This window comes from Tribolium castaneum, chromosome 4, assembly GCF_031307605.1.
Source record: "Tribolium castaneum strain GA2 chromosome 4, icTriCast1.1, whole genome shotgun sequence".
NCBI lineage: Eukaryota > Metazoa > Arthropoda > Insecta > Coleoptera > Tenebrionidae > Tribolium > Tribolium castaneum.
Window position 1 is genome coordinate 5,554,116 of NC_087397.1, and position 21,714 is coordinate 5,575,829.

A 21,714-nucleotide genomic window follows, 5' to 3' on the forward strand; every position below is an offset into this window, starting at 1 on the left:
CAAACATTTCTCTCTGCGAAATTAAAAATCGCCGACGTTCTTGCCGGAGGACTTAAAGAATAAAGAGAAATCTGTGCGACTTAAGCAAGTTGAACTTTGAATATCGGTTTGCAGTCTCGGCTCCGAATTTGTCATAAAAGAATAAAACAGGTATAAAAGTCTTTACACTTTTCTTCGGTCCCGGATTTGAGAGTCTTAGCGAATCCGTTTAGCGAAACGTTAGGGCACCCAGCCATTGGGGCCGTGCGTGGTACAGATAGGAGTAATGTGTTTGGAATCGATTTGGAGATATGTCCCCTCGGTAAATATCGATATGAAAACAGCATCAGGCACCCCTGTGATGTTTGTCCAATTCAAGCTGCGATGTGATTGAAAAACCATCTTCGGGGCTAATTCCGGGCCTGATATCCGATCTTTGTTTTTAATAACTTTCGAAAACGAATGAAGCAATTCCGTGCGAAAAAACGGTAAAAGGGAACACTTTCCGTCTCCAATATCAATAAAGTTGAAATTGTAAGTCTATTAAACGGCTTCTTAAAGCGTTTATGTTTCAAGTCGCAATTTTTCAGCTATCGTTTTCTCATCTCCGTACTTTTTCGTTCATGTCAATTTTCTCATTTCCACCGCCGTGGATGCGGGGCGGAAACCGTGCTTAAGAGTAGAAACGGGTAAATCATATTAAAAGATAATTGCATTAAGGTCCCTCCTGATCTGAGAAATATACAGATACATCTCGCTATCCGGTGGGATACAACCGGATGGAATTGTCAGTTTCAATATGAAAATTTCAGAAAGCTTTTTTAAAAATGCCAAGTGATTAATTGACACGTCAAGTCGGAAAACAATAGACACGGGTTCTTTGTTCACGGACCTTTTTCTTGAAATGTTATTTCACTCCCGATTTTCCCTCTTATCGAGATAACTAAATATTTTAAAACCTTTTCTCGGAATCGATTCGACCACTACTTCGATTTTCCTGAATCTGGCACGCGAAAACTTTTTCTTAAAGTACACGAGGTTTGGGTTTTGTTGTGTTCCAGCCACAAAGAAACAGGAATACCGGCTGCAATGAGACTCGCTCCTATCCTAAGATTTTGCACGTTAATAGCGCCCTATAAGCAAACCGCGACTGAGTCAGATGTGTTTTTAGAGGAAAACGTGGCTGGAAATAAAATTTGCTTACTTCGAGACATTAGGCAAAAGCAGCGTCTAGAAATATTAATTTCGGGCACTTGTGGCTTTGTTTTCATTTAATTTTGTCCTTTTGAGATTAAGTATCTGTCAGGAGGTTCTGCTCCCAGCGTAACTCAATCTCAACCGGATAAAGGAAAAAATAGCGCAGTATAAAAAGTCCATAGCTGACACAGAGCTAGGGTTTGTGTGACAGGGTGGCGGTTTTTACTCTGACAAAGATTCCCGTTAAGTTTTTCTTCAAGCTGACAGACCTATATAGCGTTGAAGCGTTTCATTTCGACATGTGTGTATTGTTTCAGTCAAGTGCAGTCGTGTTTTTACCCGGTTATAAAACTCGGAAGAAAATCGAGACGTCCATTTCAACTTTGTGATTGAATTCGTAACTTTTTGCGGATTAAAAATGAAATTTAAAATAATCGCGAATTATACAGACAGACTCGCCAGATGGAAATTAATTCCTATTCCTCTTAGAATATTAATCCCGAGTTTTTCTCCCATTACTAACTTTCCTATTATTTTATTAAAACTAATAAGAATCAAGTTTCTTCCGCTATAACAGCGAAATAAAAATAAGTAAGAATTAGAAAGCTCGTCCGGGCTTTTAGGGCCGTTTCAGGTGTGCCATATTCGGTTCGTTCCGTTCGTCGAGTTGGCGAAACTTCGGTTGTAAAATAAAATTAACGCCTGTTTATAGTTTTTCTCGTGAGTGTTAGAATTCATCGCACATGCATGCTGATGTAAACAGAGCTTTTTCTGGTAACCTAAGGGCGAAACAAGTCAGTGCAAGGCGTGATCTTTTTTGTCCCTTGATATTTTTGCTTTATCTGGTCTGAGATTGAGTTGCGGTGGGGACAACGGCTTTTGTCGGATAGTTAATCTTTATTCTTGTTCGGCTGCCCTTGGGCCGCTTTTCGCTCACCGGCGAACAAAAAGCCCGATAAAAGTCTGAGCAGTCATTAGTGGGCCCCAATATGTTATCTAACTTTATGGATTTACTTCAAAAGGGTATTAGTTGAAAGTTGGCGAGCATTATCGCCTTGTATTGTTTCTCAACTTCACGGACACGTAATTCGAGCGGATGTGTTCCAACTAAATCGACATCAAACTTTAATGTTTACTGCCCTGACGGCACTTTCAAAGGAAGTTCAATCGAAATTATAATCCGATATTAATTACAGGCTATACAAGCCATTCCGAGCAACTTATATTTAATACGTACCATTAACTCTATGATGGAAATCGAACACTACAACCCCAACCGTTTATTCGCGATGGAGACACATTAAATTGATTAACAAACCGGAAAGTGCAACTACAAATAATGCACGGCTCGTTTTCACTATGACAAGCACCTGCCACTCCGGGAAAAATTCAGAATTTATCAATCAAATGGCAATTTATAATTAAAAGCGAAACCTTCTAATTCATTTTTTACCCCAACTATTCTAAAAATATTGATTAATGACTCCTTAAGTGAATCCATACACATTCGTATCTGTACGCGAAAACTGTGCTGTTCTAATTAATTTAGGGAATGGTAGTACCAGCCAATACTCAATACAGACATTGGAAGGCCTCTAAATTTGATTAATGCTTCCAGCGTGGAATAATTGACGATTCAATTCACAGCAATATTAAGTTGCTTTGAAAATCGAAAATATTGTTAAGAGTTCGCTCAAGCTAGACACTGAACTCGCAAAGTTTGAAAAAACACAAACCTTTACTTCTACTAGGTAGGTAGATTCACGAGCTTGATGTATAAAAATACCGCACTGTTTACACAATTAATTTAATTAAACATATTTTGTTTGAAAATTTAGGCAAATTTAATTATCACTTCGTACTTTATTAACGTAATGAAATTCCAGGGGAAAAATTTTATTAGCGAATTCTTGTGTTAAATTACTCAAAGTAAATAGTTCTTTTGACAGTTTGTGTGAGGCATAAATTTAAATTTGCTAAATGAGTACAAAGTTGCTTCTGAAGCAACAATACGCCAGGGCTGTATTAGATAATTTGCTTGTGGTTCTGGAGTTGATTGATTTGATCGATTAAATAAATGGGCGTGAAGACGGAATGAATATCGATGCGTTTTTCGCAGGCCATTATATCAATTCCCTCTTATAACGAGCGCTTTAGTGGATTGTCCTCCCTTGCATTATTTTAAGACGATTCGTCGACTCCCTCGCAGCTGTAATTGTTTGCGTCATTATCCTGAAAACCGCTCTGAAATGAGGATTTCATTTTATCTCCCCGACATGCATAAAATGTACTCCAACAGTCGACTATATCATTTTTAATGTACTATGTCTTCGTAATTGGATAAATATGAGCATCACGAGAGCAATATATCCCTAGGAACTATTTTAATGGGATCTGTTTCCGGCAAACACTGCAATTTAATTAATTTACCGGGTGAAAATTCAATTCGTCACTAATGCAGCAGGTTATAAACGTGGCCATGCATTCGCCCCACGTGTTAATAATTTTCCGCCGACAAATCTTTAAATCACTTGCTGTGCAGGAAAACCGCGCAATTTACCTCAAATATAAATATCGAAAGCATCGTCTGGGATTCACCAATGAGGGGAAATTTATTTCACACATAACGTATTTACTGCAGATCGGTGGCAAGTCTGGAGATTCTCTCGTAAAATTTTATACACCTTCTAATTTAATTCTGTATCGTTGGCCTTTCAGCCCCGAGATTATGGCCTTCATTAAATTGCTTTATTGTTATTGAATTTTAAAACAGGAACTCAACTACCACCGCTTTATCACACTAGATGCGGTTTTATATGCAAGTTTTCTCCTCCATAAACACGACTCAACCTAAAATTAAACGCGAATTTATCACCAACATTGTAAAAGGATAATTAGCTCCACGGTCGTGATTACCCGCCTATTTAGTAATTCCAACTTTATTTTTATTGGATGAAACCTAATCATCCCCTGTTTGTTGTAGCTGTTGGTCTTGCTACTAAAATCAAATATAATTATTAATGTAATGTGTACGCTATATTTTAATCGCTCGTGGCAGTTTTATTGTGACATGGAGTTTGTTTTTCCTTGTTCCGGTGTAACTTTAAATCACGTCGTGTGTGCTACTAATTTAAATCGAATCGATTTCAGCTTACGCTCACCCTAATACAACATAATTTGCTTTTTTCTGGTTATTACCACTCGTTGTTACGGCCACTACTATTACCAGCAATCAAGATTTGCAACGACAGTTGTTCAATTCGCCATGATTAATAGCAACTGAATTAAAAAGTCGTTTTGGTTTAACCAAAGAAATTTCTCTGCAAAAGCGAATGATTTTCTGCATTTGAAAAAATCGGGAGAGCATCATTTAAATGAGAAGTGATTACCGAATGCGATATTTCCGATAAGCCGTTCCAATAAAATCTCAAGACTCTCATTCCGTCCCACAAGAGCGACATAAGCTCAGTAAACAGGAAAATCGATAGGTGCAAGTGGCGGATAAAGGAGGACCATAACGAACACGAGTCGGGATCAACCTTGAATTCCTCCTAAGGACCAATTCTCCGGAATTGATTCCGGGGTCAATTAAAAATCCGGGAGAAAAATCGCCAAAACTGGGTTACCACCCTATCAAGCGGTGCGGCTTGATCTATGTCAACGACATGTAGTTTATGCACAATTTCATCATGGAGAAGATTTACGCGGCTCGTATCATTTTGTGACGTGATGGTAAATTGCAACGGCTCGTGAAGTTTATCGGCCGGAAAAAATAGCACTAGCACCGAAGGCAAATAATTTTTATGTGGTCTATTCGAATCAACGGGTTTATTAAGCTGTCACTCTCTACCATCGCGAGGTTTTTATCAGATAAGTTCATCAAGCGAACGGAATGTTTGCAGAGTAACACACCACTTGCTAAGATTGAATAGCAGACAGAGTGTATGTTGTATATATTTGGTGGGTAAATAGTTCGCTCGAGTTCCGGACTAGGGAGCTCGTTTTCATACTGATATGTCCGGGGGACAGTTGGAAACTCGATAAGACGACAGTACTCCACTATCAAATGGGGGACCACTCAAATTTCATTATCAAGACACAACAATCGAAAATAAAAACGGACAAGGCGCAAATAATCACTTTTTTCCATTAAAACTTAAAGCAAGCCGAATTAGGCTACCTGTATTATAATTACGAAGAAATTAATCCTGTCACAGCAATTTAAATGCAAATTCAAAATTGATTTTCTGCAAGCAATGTTTGACATAATTAAGTTTTAAAGTCACTACTTTACTTCATTCTTCCCTGAATTAACTTACGGTGAAACGTAACAATAATATGTTAACAAAATTAAACACCAATTTTTGAGCTTACAACGTATTTGAGAACAAAAATTAAAAAAATTATTAGGCAATCTTAGATTTTGCTGTTATTCAAAAATGGTGGATGCGCCGGGACAGTAAAATTAAATGTGATCAAATGTTAAATAAAAATATTATTACGTCTTTATTTTTATTGTTTATTGTTTTTCATTTTGAGAAGCGTTGGCTCGTCGCTCAAATTTCGCTTTCACAAACGGAGTAATATCTATGATGAGCGCCTATTTGCTTAAGCACCCAATGACCTGAAGTTGGTCTTTTTTCAACGAGCAATTTCCTGCGGGTGATTGTAGTGGGTCGTTTGTTTTGTGCGTCAGTTTCCTTTTGATTTGAGCACAGTTAATCCGAACTTTCCTTCATAAAAATCCCCGACTTTTCCATATTAACCAGCGAATAAATCGCTTTTTGCGCTTCCAACTAATACGATCATAAATTCGCCCCTGAATAATGGCAGTCATCTTAAGCCACACTAGGCTTAAACAAACGACACTTCATCTGAAGCAATTCGTTAATCCGCGTTCAACTTATTTATCTCGAATCCACGACCTCGTGCCTTTCTCATAACACATTTCGTGATACGCTGCACACGTCCAGAGGATTTATCGGAGATGGTCCCCGGTTCGAACCTCACCACGAACCTTCTGGACCATCTCGACAAAGCCCCACGAGGTTATTTTTATTGGTTTTATGATATCTCGTATTATACGTCTGTTTTATTCCCGACGCTTATGGGGAACATTGCGATTGCCCTTACTTAAGTACAGTCGTATCGGTGACTTTATTGAAACAATATAGGCACATAAAGAATATAAACTTAGTTTTGTATTGCTTTACGTGAGGGGTGAAAATCACTGGTATCTTTTATTGGCCTTACTTCTTATTCCGCCTAACTCGTCTTTTTACCGATGGATTATTTTGTTTTATTTTTTTCGGTCGGCCCCCTTCAAGTTGTAAAAATTATTACTTGAGAAAGTTTTGAGAAATGATGACAAAACGAAATAGAAGACGGTAATCTTTCACTTTTTATGCGAACCTTGGGTATTTATTATACGCTTTGGAGTGGGCATTCGAAACAGATGATGCACACATAAATTTAGTTACAGGTTGCCAAAGTGGTGGCGTTTTCTAAATGATAAATCGCCAAATCCTTAGAATCCCATTTCTAAAATTGAAAAATTTAATTTCCCAATTCAATTTTCTAAACAAAGAGAAACAGGTGTACAAGGATGACTCTTGATTGTTATTGACAAAAAGAGTTTTCTTGCACCTGTACTCCAGCAAACAAACAACAATTAAGTGACTCTTAGTGCGGGAAAATTCCAAATCCAATATTTTCGTTCGATTCCAAACTAATACGTCACACGTCAAAGAGTCTCTCAATTTTTGCAATAGCGAATAGGTTTTCATTGTCGAGTCAGAAAATAGACTGAAATATGTCATTCGTTGAACGAATCGATGAACAGTAATATGATTTCACTGCTGGCTACCTCTGTTATTGAAAAATTCCCTCAGTTGTTTTATTCCCGAGTAGAGAAAATTTTATTTATAATAAATTCTTTGTTGTTAGAAAACTGAATTCCGGGTAAAACCACAACTATGACACTTATCGATCGGAATTTCAATCAGCGAACTATTCTCAGGATTCTCAGGCAATAAAAGTTGAATTTACAACGGGGAGTCTCCTTACCTTGGCAACAATCGACTTAAAAAATTCGTTCAAAGGCGGAAAGGTGCTCTTGTCTCGACAACGTTGTTTAAACTTTACCAGTGGCGGGTAATTACACGACAAAGGCACAGTTTTCCGTTTTTTCTGGTCGGAGCGTTCCCATCGAAGCAATAAATCGATCAGAAAAAGTCAACAAAACGTCAATCTTGCATTTGAGAATTTCGCGAGTTGGGGCTTGATATACGCATTTTGCCTACAGATTCGAAGATTTACCGCTCTCTTTACCCGATTTAGATTATGTAATTATTTACATTCCAATAGAAAGCAATCTCTGCGATTGAATGTAAAGCAATCGTGTTACGTTTACTCACCGCATTCCTTTGATCCGAACCACAGACATGAGATAAATAAAAACCGAGCTACAGTAAAATAATATAGAAAAACATGTTTACCAAGCTTTATTTCATCACGAAATAAATAATTATGTCGGTGGGGGCGGCCCTTTAATTTATTCAGAAGCGAAATAAACACTTTCCTTGGGCGAAACGATTTAGGTTTATGGTTTTCATTTTAAAACATGTTGGAAGAGATGTCGGCGATTCGGTGTTTATGGGTCATTTTCACTTTTTTAGCGGTGTCCTTGTTCGATTCGCAATAGGGTTTTATGCGCCATTCGAAACAATAAATAAAAGTTTGCTTCAATAAAACAACAATATCGCAGGACGTTCGGACCATTGCAGTTCGCAGGAATATTTCAGTTTGAGCGCAAACAACTGGTGGCCGACTTGACTTTTGCTAATATAACTACAAAATCACGTGTCTCGTAATTAAAAGCGGCTCCTGAACAAAGTTAATAAAAGTTGCGAGTGAAGAAGAATGAAATATAGCCAACAAAATAAATTTCGAAAATAATTATGTAAATGTTGAAAAGTTTACCTCGTGGATGGGGCACTAAAACAAAAATAAAATTCCGCCTCGAAACGTTTAACAAACTACATAAAAATGTCATTAAGCTGGTTTTGCGTTATTAAGGAAGTTCCAGGCCCTCATATAAGGGCCAAGTTTTACGTCTGAACTCTCTATATGCGGTCTGTTTTAAATCACAGTTTCTTTTCCATCATGCGATATGAGGAAGCCACATTTCTGGCATTACTGCCCGAGATGAATAAAATTTTTCGCGTTTTTGAATAATGTTTACGTTGTGATTATCGGAAATTGCTTCGTTTGCCGTTTCACACACATTGAGCATTTCCTTCACTCAAAACGCGGGTCGTATATCATACAGCAAGTGCACCTAAACAACACCGAGACCATAGATTATCGTTTATAACAGACACACATTCGTCTATTTCTGAAGCTTTTATTTCAATCGCCGAAGACGACGTAGGTTCATTTTAGTACGGAAGCCGTAAAAGTAAAATTGTATCCAATAAATTCCGAGAAAATTGAAAATTCAGAAGTGCAGAACATCATACTTGAGCTGATTTCTCTTCTTTAGAATCCATAATTTTATATTATTTTGTTCTCAGCGCCAGAACTCGCTGTTTTCTGGCGGCATACGTTAGCTTTATTTTCGTTGTGTTTCGTATAATGCAGAAGTTTCCTTCAGCACGTGATTTAAAGTGTCGCTGCGTCGCAGTTTTTGCCCCGGATGCACTTTTAATTTAATTTGCGTTTCAAATATTATTCAGATGCACTCGGGAAACTGTGTATTCAGCTCAGCTTATCAATGAATCTGGTTCTGTTTATATTCCTCTTTAGAACCCGGAGAGTAACATTGGGATTACCCTAGCAGGATTCAAGACCGCCTTATGCGTGTATCGTTCGTGCTACAGTGCTTTTATGCTTATTTCATAAAGTTTCGAGCTTAAAGCTAGGTCAACTTTTCTAACTGTGGAAACTCGCTTAATTCGGTGTAGACGTTGCTAGTCCCAACTTTGCTCGTAACAAATGTCATGTTTGTACCGGAAGAAATCAAAATGAATTTTTTTTCATCATCTGACGCAATTTGTTTCGGCTTTATTTTGTCATTGTCCGTTAATTGGCCAATCGATGATGTTAATTAGGCACTTACCCGAAGCTGAGTTAAAGCTTCTATTATATCCTGGGCAGATGGGACAATTTCCGACAAACCTCGTTTTCGAAATGTGCCAGACGCCGGGTAAAATCTCAAAGACGTGAGACGCATCTAGAGCACTACAGAGCTAAAATTGGCCAAGTTTAAAGCAACTCTTGCGTAATAATTAACTAAGGTCTCTTTACTTGTACTGCTACTCAATTATACAAGCCAGAGTCTACAAAAATACACCACCAATTATAGCTAATTAGTCTTCCTTGTGATAAGATAAAGCCCTGAAAAGCCAACTGAAAAAATAACGAGCCCTTTATTGGAATTTAAATTTTTTTACTACCTGTCCGTAAAAGACGCTCCTAATTAAATTAAGACGATCAAGACGGGAATTATCTGCACTCTAAAAATGTATCATAATCACTTAATTTCAGGATTATTTCGAATTTATTGGGAGGAAACATCTGCGATGACCAAGACATTTTTTCGGCAATTTTGTCCATTCTGGGCGCTTAGTTTCCTAATCGAGTAAATTATGGTTTTGTTCTTTCTTTTATTAGTGCGAGAAACTGGAGCAAACTTTCGCACGTTATGATTAGTTTGCGAACGTCGCCACTTATCCCAATTCAAATTTTGGCTCGGAATAAGAATGTAATCTTAATATTGGAATTTCTTTATATGTGGCAATAAATATCTCACTTTGGTGTCATAAAAGTTGACGACATGGTTTGAGAGGGAATTTTATAAGACAGAAGTTCGAGGTTTGGAAACAAAACGAGAAATGAAAGAGGATAAGAAGCAGAACACGAGGTCGAACTGTAAATTCGGAGTGGAAAAGAAATTTTATTGGGGTTGGTGTTATGCGATCACCCCACTCTTTCCAAGTTTGTTTTTCAAGTCCGGTTTTATTTTTTACGTGACTTTATTCCTATGCGATCAGATTGCTTTAATTAAAATCGCGATAATTAACAGAAAAATTTCTTTCATGTGCGAAAGCAATTAGGTTTAATCAGGAGGTGGGAATTTATGAAATCCGGAAACCGCAAGTACTTCATTTTCATTGCACCGTAAACACAAATTCGGTCGTTAAACATTTTTATGTTATAACATAAGCTCGCCAGTAAGTAGATTTTCATCTAACGGCATTAATCTTCATAAAAAGAATTCATTATGTTTACGTTCGATTAAAGCATAATAAATAAGCAGAGGACGCTGAAGAGATTTTATGTTTAGGTAATATCACTGTTTTAAATATTTATTTCGCCGGCTCAGATACAAAGCTCTTGTAAACAAGGTGTAATTAAGGGAATCATGTATGCAGCGTACTATCGTAAATTCCTTAAGCTGTCGCCGAAAGGAGGAGAGCCATCAACAACCTCCAACTCCCGCTATGAGTTTAATGTCGCAAGTTTCGCGCCTTAGCAGTTTCTTAGTCAATAGTAAACGCAATTAAAAGTCGGCTTTGCGACAACAGAGCTGCGGCCGAGTATAAAAGACATCATTCGAAATTCAAAGAAAGTATCCGACACGGCAAGAAAATCAAAACGAAGCTTCTTCAGCTAGGTCACAGGAATTGTGTATTGTTGTCGGCGAGCTGAATCTCTTTGAGGAATAAGCTGCCTTCTGTGCGAACTGATGTCTTTTGCTCGAGCTCTTGAGTTGGAATTTATGTTGCAATATTTTGTATTTACTTCAATAGTATCAGAGAAAGAATCGCAATTCCCAATTTTCACGCTAATGTCATATGTGAGAAATTCCGGCCGTAAATTTTAGTGTCGCTAAGTGGATATTAGTTTTATGAAAGCTTTTTTTGTTTCATTAAAACGTACCCCGTCTAATTACTCGCGATTCAGCTGGTGCGTGATTTGGCGATCCCTTCATTACATTGGAAGCGTGGCTTCATGAATTAATAGTACTTTAAATTGCCATCATTTCTACATAATGAGATCAGGATTCCTATCTCCGCCGGCAAAAAATTCAATAATTTCATTTTTACCACTAGAATGATTTTACGCTCTATTCATTAGCCGTAACTTACTCCAACTAGCTTAAATTTTACAACGTCAGCTTAACATTTAAACGACTTTATACCTTAACAAACTTTAAAACTTTATGATTACTTTGTCTTTTAAAGCAAACTATTCCACGAAACCGAGCTAAATGACAATTTTAGTTTAGAGTGCAGTCACTAAATCCCTCTTCCAACAACCTTTTACGTTTCCATTAGCAATCTATAATCGGTTTAATTGTTGTAACCTCCTCCCATTAGACGGGCGGAAGCATGTTTGTTTAAAATCTCGGCATCACGAAAGAGTAATAATAATAATCGTTAGGTAAGTTCCAGACTCCATGCAGTTGCAAACTCTTACCGCATTTCCGACACCTGTTCTCGCCGACCGAATCGATTTATTGCTCATCCAAGCAACAACAGAACCTCTCTTTTATTTAATAACGATATCCACGGAACAGCGAATTTATGTCACATCACTTTATGTTAAACAGCATCTTTCGATAAATTCGCCCCGGAATTGAATATTATACAGAAAACGGGGATTTTATAACGCCCAACGAAAATAAACACTCTTGCACCTAAGTCTGTATCTCTTGGAAATTGACTCCATCACACACCACGCGAAAAAATCGGCTCGCAACTCCAACCGAAAAAACCTCCTCTGAAGGGGAAGTTTATAATTGTAGTTGGGTGGGAATTAAAGTGCTTTATTAATAATGCATATCGATTAAAGTCAATTTAAACAACACACGAGTTCAAATTAATTATCTCGTAGCGTAATTGAAATTTAAATGGAACTAATATAATAACCATCATTTACAATGCCGTTGCGAAATAATAGGGATTTTTTTATTTTTTGATCGCCGGTTAATTAACAGACTCCTGCGTGGTTCAGGCTGTAATTAATAGAGGTTTCATGAAAGAAGCACTTGATGTGCGAAGCAAATGAGCAAACAATCGATGGACATCCGATTGTCTTCCGTTTTATAACAAAGTCTTTGGAGTTGATTTTTCGCTCTGCGGATTCTAGTGTTTATCTACCAAATGAAGGACGACAAAGAAAACATTTGGGGTGTTGAAATAAGGGATGCATGGGTCAAACGTGGGCTTGTTTCGACTTGTTTCTCCCTCGAGGTGACTCTAGTGGTGTAACGGCTAGGATTGAATACCAATGCCGGTCTCCGAGGTCGTTTATTTCATTTTTTTTGTTTGACTATTGACATTCCATTATTGCGAAAAGTGTTTCGACACGTTTGTTCATGCGGCACCACACTATCCGATTTAATTATTTGTGTTGTGAGGAATCTTTTCAAGTTTTTAATTGTATTTTCGTTCTTATTATAGGCATAGCGTATAAAAGTTATAACTCGGTTTTGGTAATGCGAACATCATTGTTTCAAGAGATAAAGTAAGTTGGTAAATGTTGAAGTTGAAAAAGCACAGAGAGACAAAGTTTTTGAGTCGCTCAATCTAAAGTTTGACGTCGAAATGAAGTGTTCTGCAATGTTAGAACGATGACAGGCAATTTACCGTGAGATAGATAAAGATAACCGCTTCAATATCCAAGCAGGAAGGGGATAGATGTGGAGTAAGCCATTTCACTGATTACCTTTCCTTTTTACAAAAGAGAGAGGAAATTATTCGAGGAGGCTTCGCCAGACAAAGACGCTCGATGAACTTTACTTCCTTCCATAAATTCCGGCACTTTTACAATATATTAAAAAGTTACCATCGAATGATATAGTATTTAATTTTACTACTATATAAGCCAACTTTCCGAAAGAAAGATCGCCGAAATTTTCGCCCTAAAACACTTTAATGAACAATTAAAAAACAGCCAAGTGTTAAAAATATAAATGGCCTAAAATAACAAGTTCGAAGCGAAATTTGTGAATTACCGAGTCCCGCATAATAGCCTAAGGGCACTAATGACGTCATACCTCACGCACTCCGGACTCGAATCCGGGGTCACAATTCCGGTCAGCTCCGGAAATGCGATGTCGAGATGACCTGAGGCACGTGATCATCTAACTTGAAAATATAACTAAGGGAACGACCTGAATATTAAATCCTCAACTCAACTTTTTATGACGTTTCATAACATTTGTACTGCCGATACCGAACGGATATTACCGATAATCCTAATCCTATAAGAAATTTTTTGCGACCGAAAATACATTACTTTTTCCAGTATTCAATCCCAAATACAACCCCGAAAAAACTTAATCGCTGCTTTACTTGACATGAAACGAATTAAAAGGGATTCACCCACACCAGAAATTATTTTTTTAATTAGCATGACCAAATTAATTCAGCGCCACCTTAATTGAGTTGAACTAAGCCCTGGCTGTGTGGGCGCAGAAGTTTCGATTTTGGACGGGCTCTAGTCAGGATTTGTGATTGAAAAAAATGGCTTTAGTTAGGAATTGCCAACCCTCTTTATGATGCAAATCTGAAAATGCTGTCCCTTGAATTTCCCAGGCCCTTGTTAAACTTTACACACTACGTGTGAGTGCACTAGCATGAATATTCAAGTGAGTATTCGGGTCCTCACAAACATATGCATGCATGTGCTAAGTATGAAATAAGTAGACTGATAACACGATCAAACAACGGTGGAACCAATTAACAAACCTATCGAATCCACTCTTGAATTATATGTGGGTTTAATAATACAATATGTCTTTTAAAGCTAGTAAAAGTTATCTGATGGGTTTGCAGTCGGAACAGAGCGCGTCTGAATTTCCTTCATGTGGAAAAATTAGTTCAATTCTCGGGTTTATAAGACCACAAACTTAAAAATGCCGTCCGAGTGCGCCTGAATATTTCAGAAACTACGTGCTATTAAGTGAGTTGGGAGAATAATGAAATCAAATAGTTTATCGAAGTTTGAACAGATGAGCCTTAGATTCTTTGTTGACGTTGCAAAAAGCCGTAAGTTTTTTATTTACATAGTATGCTATTAAAAGTTGTAACGTGTTAAAAGACAGGAAATTATTAGACACTTTTTATCCAGTAAGTTACGACCGGGTGGAAGTTTAAAAGAGATTTTTAGACTTCATAAAACTTCCTCATATATAGCAAGTTGTGGGACAAACTTGCTAAAACTTTACCCTAACAAGCACTGTATCATTTATATTTTATACTTCGATTCATTTTTTCCTTAGTGTGAATAAATCGCTTGACGCCTACATCCATTTTTATTAAAAATGTTATCGATAATGCGAGTTATTAAATTACTTCTCTCAAACACGTGATTGACGTGCGGCTGTTCCGGAGTTTGTTCAATAATTCAATGAGTTCGACAAAATTTGTTTTGTCGTCGTCCCAAAATGACAGATTATTTCGCGATTAAAACTAGTGGATGTTTTTAATTTAATCATGGCGCGAGGATAATTTTAAAGAGAATTCTAGATTGGAGTAAAATCTCCCGCCATTGAAAGTTAATCTCGTTTTTTGCCTCTTTCTTAATAAGACTACATTTTAGAATTTCCGCTCTTACGATGACAGGCCAAGATAAACGAATTAAGTTAGAGAAAAGTTATGCGAATATGGTAAAAGGTACGCTTTCCACTGAAAAACTATATTATCTTTGTGTTGTAAATCAAAATAATAGCCACGATGAATTTTTATGCATCATGGGATAAGGACGATGTTATGGTTTATAAGTTTGATAAACAACGCGAAAAACAGCCCGGCTTTGCCTCAATTAATCGGATTTAATGCAATACAAAAATTTCCCCCAAGTGGGAGAAAATGACAAAGTGTTCTTATTCTCGGCGACATTATCAGGCCCAACTTGCTCATAAAAATGACCTGGCACCCCTAAACGTCATGTGTAACGCCCATATTCATATGTCATACCGTCGCCAGTCTACGAATAAGGAGTTGATGACATATTGTTGAACATCCAACTTACTCCATGACTTTCATATTTCAAATTAAGTGAACGTTTTATTAGACTTTCAGGTCGAGTGGCTTTTTTCGCTTTTCATTTTCTACCTCGTGAATAACTTATGGACTGTACTAGATACACGCCAAACAAATGTGCTCATACGCTAATCCTCTTATTCAGTTGCATTGCAAAAATTGGAGATGGATCGACCCAACTCGAATTTTACTCCTACTTTGCGCCATTAATTTCACAAGAGTACTTGTGTATACTTTATGATACATTAGGGAAATACGAATAACTCCGCCGCTTTGTATAACGTAACATTATACATACTCTAACGTTATATACAAGTAACATCAAAGCAATGAAAATTTTAGAGCCACTATGGCCATCTTTCATGTGAACTGGTAATAGATGCGGTTGCGTTTCAATGCAGCCATTATGTAATGACCTAGATGCTCATCCGAACACTTTTCATATTTTGCAAAATTTAATTCATTTTCGTAAAAGTTTCCCCTCATTTATTTTATCTCCCCCATTCATCTCAATCCAGATAATTAAACGTAACAATAAAAAAATATATGCCACAAGAGTATTTCTTCCAACTCGAGCTTTAACGGCCACATTATTTTTTTAATAAACATTAGTTCACCCAAAAATAAATTTTTAGATTATTCCGTGCTTGACTTAGCGCATACATAATTCATAGAATAAATTTATTAGCCAATTAACACAAAGTAAATAAAAAAACTAATAAATCGTACACTACGCGGCGATACATATTCAAAAAATATGAATATAAAATTCTAATTGAAAACATAAAAAAGCTCTTACCTTGCTTTCAGAGAATTATAATTTTTAACGCAATTATATTGGTCGTTATCTCAACTGCAACAAAGTAGAAATTCATTTACAGCCCCTTCAGATATTTTTTATTGAATGAAAGCATTAAAAGAAACGATTCTCACTTTTTATGGGCACTAAAGACGGAATATTGATTTGCTAAAAACCTGTCATAAAATTTCATTTTTCATAGATAAATTGAACGCGGCAGAGAGTCCTCTACAAACAAAATTTTTCAACAAAAACGCTATTTCAGACAAAGTTAAACAATTAGTTGAACAATCGATTACATTAGCTTCAACCCAACTTTAATCAGATTGCACAAAATAAAAGTTCAGAGAGGGAATTGCACCGTTAAAGAAGTGAACACACTTTTAGAATTCTCAGCATTTTTATCTCTTTATGCATAATTATTTGTATAAATACAGGCTCATTATTACTTGTGGACCACCCTGTATAATGTTGATTTATTTAAAAAGTTTGTGTTAAAATATCTGCAAAAGACGGTCAGTACTTGGGGTCCTGGTGGCCCAGTGGTATAAGCGCCACTTACGACGAGGGAGGTCGGGGGTTCGAACCCGGATCAGAGTAACAATTTTTCTATGAAAAAAAAGTTTAATAAAGGTAAGTGAAACAACACGTAAACAAAAATATGAGATTGAGAGAACACATAGACGTATAAACGTAAAACGGAGCATAAAATTAGCAGAAATAAAAAATAATGCGGCAAAAGGTAAAAGTACGTAAAAGCACCAAATTGTAAACGTAAGAGCACATTCTAATAAAGGGAAAACACCTTTTGTTTTGAGAGAAAAAAAAATGAACGTAAAGGTGAAACATAACTTCAAACTTTAGTTAAATCCTTAGTTGACTTACTTCTTAAATTATAAAAAAAATTAAACAAAAATATTTAATTTATCTCTAAAAATTTTTAGCTAACTGAGTTTGTTTAGTAAAGTCCCGAAAAACATTGTTAATAAAAATTATGGCCACTGCGAATCCAGTAGGATTTGCGCACGTCCACTATTTTTGTCTAGAAAATACACAAATTTGGTGATTTTTAAAGAAATTATGTCCATTTTCGGTCAAAAACGTGCTGAAAGTCACAAAAAAGATAAAAACAATTTTAAAATTGTAGAATCAACTTATACGCCCGGTATCTTTTGATGAAATCTGGTGAAAAATTAGAGAATCAAATTGAAAAAAAGTGGAAGAAAATGTTTTCTCGAGCTAATTCGCTGACTTTTGAACTGAATGTATTTGCGTTTTAGGTGAATTATTGCAATTAGATAGTTTCTAATGTTGATTTATTTAAAAAGTTTGTGTTAAAATATTTGCAAAAGGCGGTCAGTACCTGGGGCCCGGTGGCCCAGTGGTATAAGCGCCACTTACGGCGGGGGAGGTCGGGTGTTCGCACCCGGATCAGAGCAACAATTTTTCTATGAAAAAAAGTTTAGAAAAGGTAAGTGAAACAACACGTAAACAAAAATAAGAGATTGAGAGAACACATAGACGTATAAACGTAAAAAAGAGCATAAAATTGACAGAAATATGAAAATAATGCGGCAAAAAGTAAAAGTACGTAAAAGGGCCAAATTGTAAACGTAAGAGCACATCCTAATAAAGAGAAAATACCTTTTGTTTTGAGAGAAAAACCAACATTACATTTCACTGATTACGTGGATAGTAAAATATTTGGTTTCAATTAATTAAACATAGTGATCTTATTTTTATTTTTGACAAATTTATATCATTCATATTGCCATTACTCCAGTTTTAGAATTTTATTTAGTTAAACGTAAATAAATTGATTTACATTCAAAATGTTCAAACTTAATCTTTAATGCATAATTGAGCCAACAATAATTTGTATAAATATGCACCTAGAGTTCTCGCTAATGACTAGTCATTAAAGAATCAAAGAAGAGAAATAACGTTCGCGCTCCGCTTTGCATCCATTTCACGACCCTCCTTAAACTGAATAAAAGAAACTACAAGAAAAAACCTTGGTTTTAAGACGGTGTGCATATTTTAACCCGTGATACGTGTGCCTTTTGTAAATACCTACTGTTGCATCAGCTGAATCGTAGTCTCTCCCTAAAAAAGATTTATAAGCGAAACCCTCCCGAAGAAAAAAAACGTAAATATAGCCCGTACATAGGGAAAGATAAATAATGCCAATTCACTTTTTCTGGGAGATATTAAACTGAAACATATGAAGTCTAGGAAGGTCCTTTTCTTCGAAAAAATTTATAGGGTTGCCACTACAGTTGATTTATTCCGTAAATTTGATCTTTCGGTCGAAAACATCGGTTCAAAGATTTCAATAAACGGATAACTTGGTTTCTGTCGAGACGAGCAATAATTTTATTATGTTTTAATCCGACCATGATTAACTCCAAGTTGTGTATCTCGACACCCTAACGTATTAATTATAATTACGCTGATCCGGCAAAATTTGAATTAATAGAGCCTTCGCCGAAATATTAAATGTCCTCTTGAAGGGTGCCACTTAAAAGGTCGGCATACAACCATACAGCCCTTTATCTAAATTAGAGCAACAACCCTTCCATCACAATCGTTATCGCGGAATCAACAGGAGATTAATGGTTTTGATTATTCACAAGTTTTATCGAAGGCATGCATGATTGATGTCCCAAGTAAATAATTGGGTTTAAATTAAAACAGTAGACAAGTGGACAAGTTTCTGCTCTTAACAAGGAGACACAAGCTCGGTTGGAACCTAATAAGCACTGCACTAAATTGGGTCGGACTATGAAAATCCAGCTACACCCAAACACACCCTGAATAAGCCGATGTATTTTGACGAACCCAGACCGGTGTCAGTTTATATGACACGATAAGATAATAATATGGAACACGAGGAAGGTAAATACCTATACTAATTAGGACGAATTAAATCAAAAGACTTTCTTGAAAAAATAAGTTTATTTGTAAAAGACAAGAGTCATAGATAATTATAATTACAGTGGAGATTTGGTTTTTGCACTTTCCGATGTAGCTTTATTGCTCTTAAGATAAATTTTTAATGATCTTTCTGTTCTAATTAACATTTGGTCTCCAAACATCACAAGAAATATAATTACATGGTATAACTTTAATTTGCCTCAAAGTAGAAAATCATTTACAGATCATTTTTTCATTTAATGATATTTGAAAAAAATAATCAAACGAAAAAGTAAGATTGATCTAGAAAATACAATCGAGAGAAGCAAATAGGTTTCAAATCAGAATTTTTCTTGAAAAGTGACTACTTTTATTATTGTTCTTTTCAGTTTATACAAAAAACAAACGCATAACGAATTGTATTTTTCTTAAATTTCTTGCAATAAATAAAATTTATTAAATAATGATTAATAGATCAACTACCAGGCTTGCTTCAGGCTTATCAAATTAAATAAAAAAAAGATTATGCAACCAACATTCCAAAAACACGCTCATAAATGGTGTATTATTAGTTTCACGATAAATACATGTAGTAATTCGATAAAAATCTATCAAATAGCCACATAGCTATAGCAATTTAGCACTAACTGAATGAAAAAGTACAGACACAGTTTTACTTTGGTCTTGCACTTAACTTTTCTAATAAAACGTTTGAAATTCCCTCGCACTAGTTCCACCAACATCTCACCCAAAATCCCTCAAACTATTTATCAGCAGAAATCAAAAATATGGCGGGTGCTAGTGTTGTTTTAGGAATCTGGGATTCCTTCCAATATCAAAGTTATAAAATCGAAAATGTCGATTTGGACAACAAAGTCGAACTCCTAAAGAATGAAGCAGTCAAAAAATTAAACACCGCAAAAGTGTCATTCGGTGAGCAATGACGAATCAATTTTGAGCTTTTCTAATTGTTTTTTTCAAGATTTGGTCTATTGTGGCCTTGTTTTGGAAGAAGAGAACACTTTATCCTCGTATGGGGTAAAGCCGGGGGTGACAATACACATCGTAAAAAAGAATGCACCTCCTAGCGCCCCCAGAGGCAGAGCTTTGACTGAGACAGAAGTCCAACAACTTGTGGTTGCATTTCGGGCTTTTACTTTATCATCCGGATATCGCGCCGCTTTACAAGTATGTAGTGTGATTCAATTTTTGCAAATAATGACAGGTTTTGTTTAGAGATTGTCTCGTCCCGAAGTATTGGAAACAATAATCGCAGCAACGCCAGGCCTTGCTGATGACCCTGCAGCCATTGCAATCATCCAAGACCCTGAATTAATAGTGCACATGGCAGACCCTGACACTGTTAGGAGGGTAGCAGACAAACACCCTTCTTTGATTGAAGCAGCAAATTACATTGCTGCTCATATCCACGAAGAGCAAGCAAATGCTGACTCCTCGCAAGCTGGCACAAGCACTGGTTATTCGTACTCGCTTGAGGCACTGTCAGACGACGAAGAAATGGATACCTCAATAAGAGAACCGCATCCTTTGACTAGAAATACTAGTTACAATGCTATAACAGCAGCACAATTGGCTGCAGCTATCGCAAACGCTACCAACACTGCTTTCAACACCAACAGTGCCGGAATGCCTTCAACACCGAGCTCGTCGAACGTTATCACAAACGAGATGTTTAGTAACGCTATTCAACAAGCTGTGGGGTCTCTGGGCGGTTTGGGCGCTGCCAACCCGCCAAATAGAGGGGAAGAAGAAAGTTTGGAAACTATCACGAGAAGGTTACAACCCCAATTGCAACAAATGCACGAGATTGGATTAAGGAACGATTCGGTTAATATTAGGGCACTTCAGGCGACTTCAGGGGACGTTGAAGCGGCCATTGACTTGGTTTTCAACGGTGCTATTGATTAATTTGTTGTGATATTTATTTGTACGAAATAAAACGTAATAATTCCTCAAATTCGTTTATTGAACTTAATTTATGTAACAAATTACTTGAGAGGAATGAACCTAGAGCTGTGAGTGGCACCAATACCTGGCCTGCCGTGCTTCACAGGTTTGTAAGTGAGGGAGAATTCGCCAAGGTAGTGTCCAATCATTTCAGGTTTAATTTCAACCTGAGTGAAGGCTTTGCCGTTGTAAACACCAACAATAGAACCGACCATTTCCGGGACGATGATCATGTTGCGCAAATGTGTCTTGACAATTTCGGGCTTTTCTAGTGGAGGAGCTTCTTTTTTAGCCTTGCGGAGTTTTTTGACCAGAGCCATTGGTTTGCGCTTAAGGCCGCGGCTGAAACGCCGCCGGGCGCGGCAGTGCATCAATTCCATAAGCTGTTCACTGAAAAAATAGGAGTAGGTTTTGTCAAATTTGAGGTTGGGGTTTTTACTTGGGCAAATCTAGCAGTTGGTCCAAGTCCACGCCCCGGTAGGTAAATTTTTTGAAGGTCCTCTTCTTCTTAACTTGTTCGTCAGCCTAAATCAATAGTTATTAGCAAAATTTGAGAAATGATCACAATAAACATGCCACCAACTTTGTGACTCTGTGATAATATTAACAAAAAATGAGCACTTACCTTATCAGCCATGTCGAATTATGGTAAAATTATACAACTTTTGTGCAAATAAATGAAAAGATGAAGCTTATTTTTAAAGATATTTGCCTTCAATAACAAATACCCGCTGCCGCCATTAACTTTGACGTAAAAAGATCGGGATTTCACTTTTTGCACTAGAAGTGGTGACTTTATTT

At 36.7% G+C, this 21,714-nt stretch overlaps 2 protein-coding genes across 2 annotated transcripts; one reads left to right on the forward strand and one right to left on the reverse strand.

The window, feature by feature from the left end:
* The first annotated feature begins 19,695 nt into the window (after window positions 1-19,695).
* Window positions 19,696-21,273, forward strand: LOC661958 (ubiquitin-like protein 7). The gene is made up of 3 exons (XM_968086.4): window positions 19,696-19,878; window positions 19,928-20,133; window positions 20,182-21,273. Exons 1-3 carry the CDS (start codon window positions 19,734-19,736, stop codon window positions 20,872-20,874), a joined length of 1,044 nt encoding a protein of 347 aa, XP_973179.3. The 5' UTR covers window positions 19,696-19,733; the 3' UTR covers window positions 20,875-21,273.
* On the reverse strand, window positions 20,915-21,698 carry RpS15 (Ribosomal protein S15). Its single transcript, XM_968046.5, has 3 exons — window positions 21,539-21,698; window positions 21,353-21,438; window positions 20,915-21,303 (listed from the first exon to the last, which is right to left on the reverse strand). Exons 1-3 carry the CDS (start codon window positions 21,548-21,550, stop codon window positions 20,955-20,957), a joined length of 447 nt encoding a protein of 148 aa, XP_973139.1. The 5' UTR covers window positions 21,551-21,698; the 3' UTR covers window positions 20,915-20,954.
* Window positions 21,699-21,714: the final 16 nt, after the last annotated feature.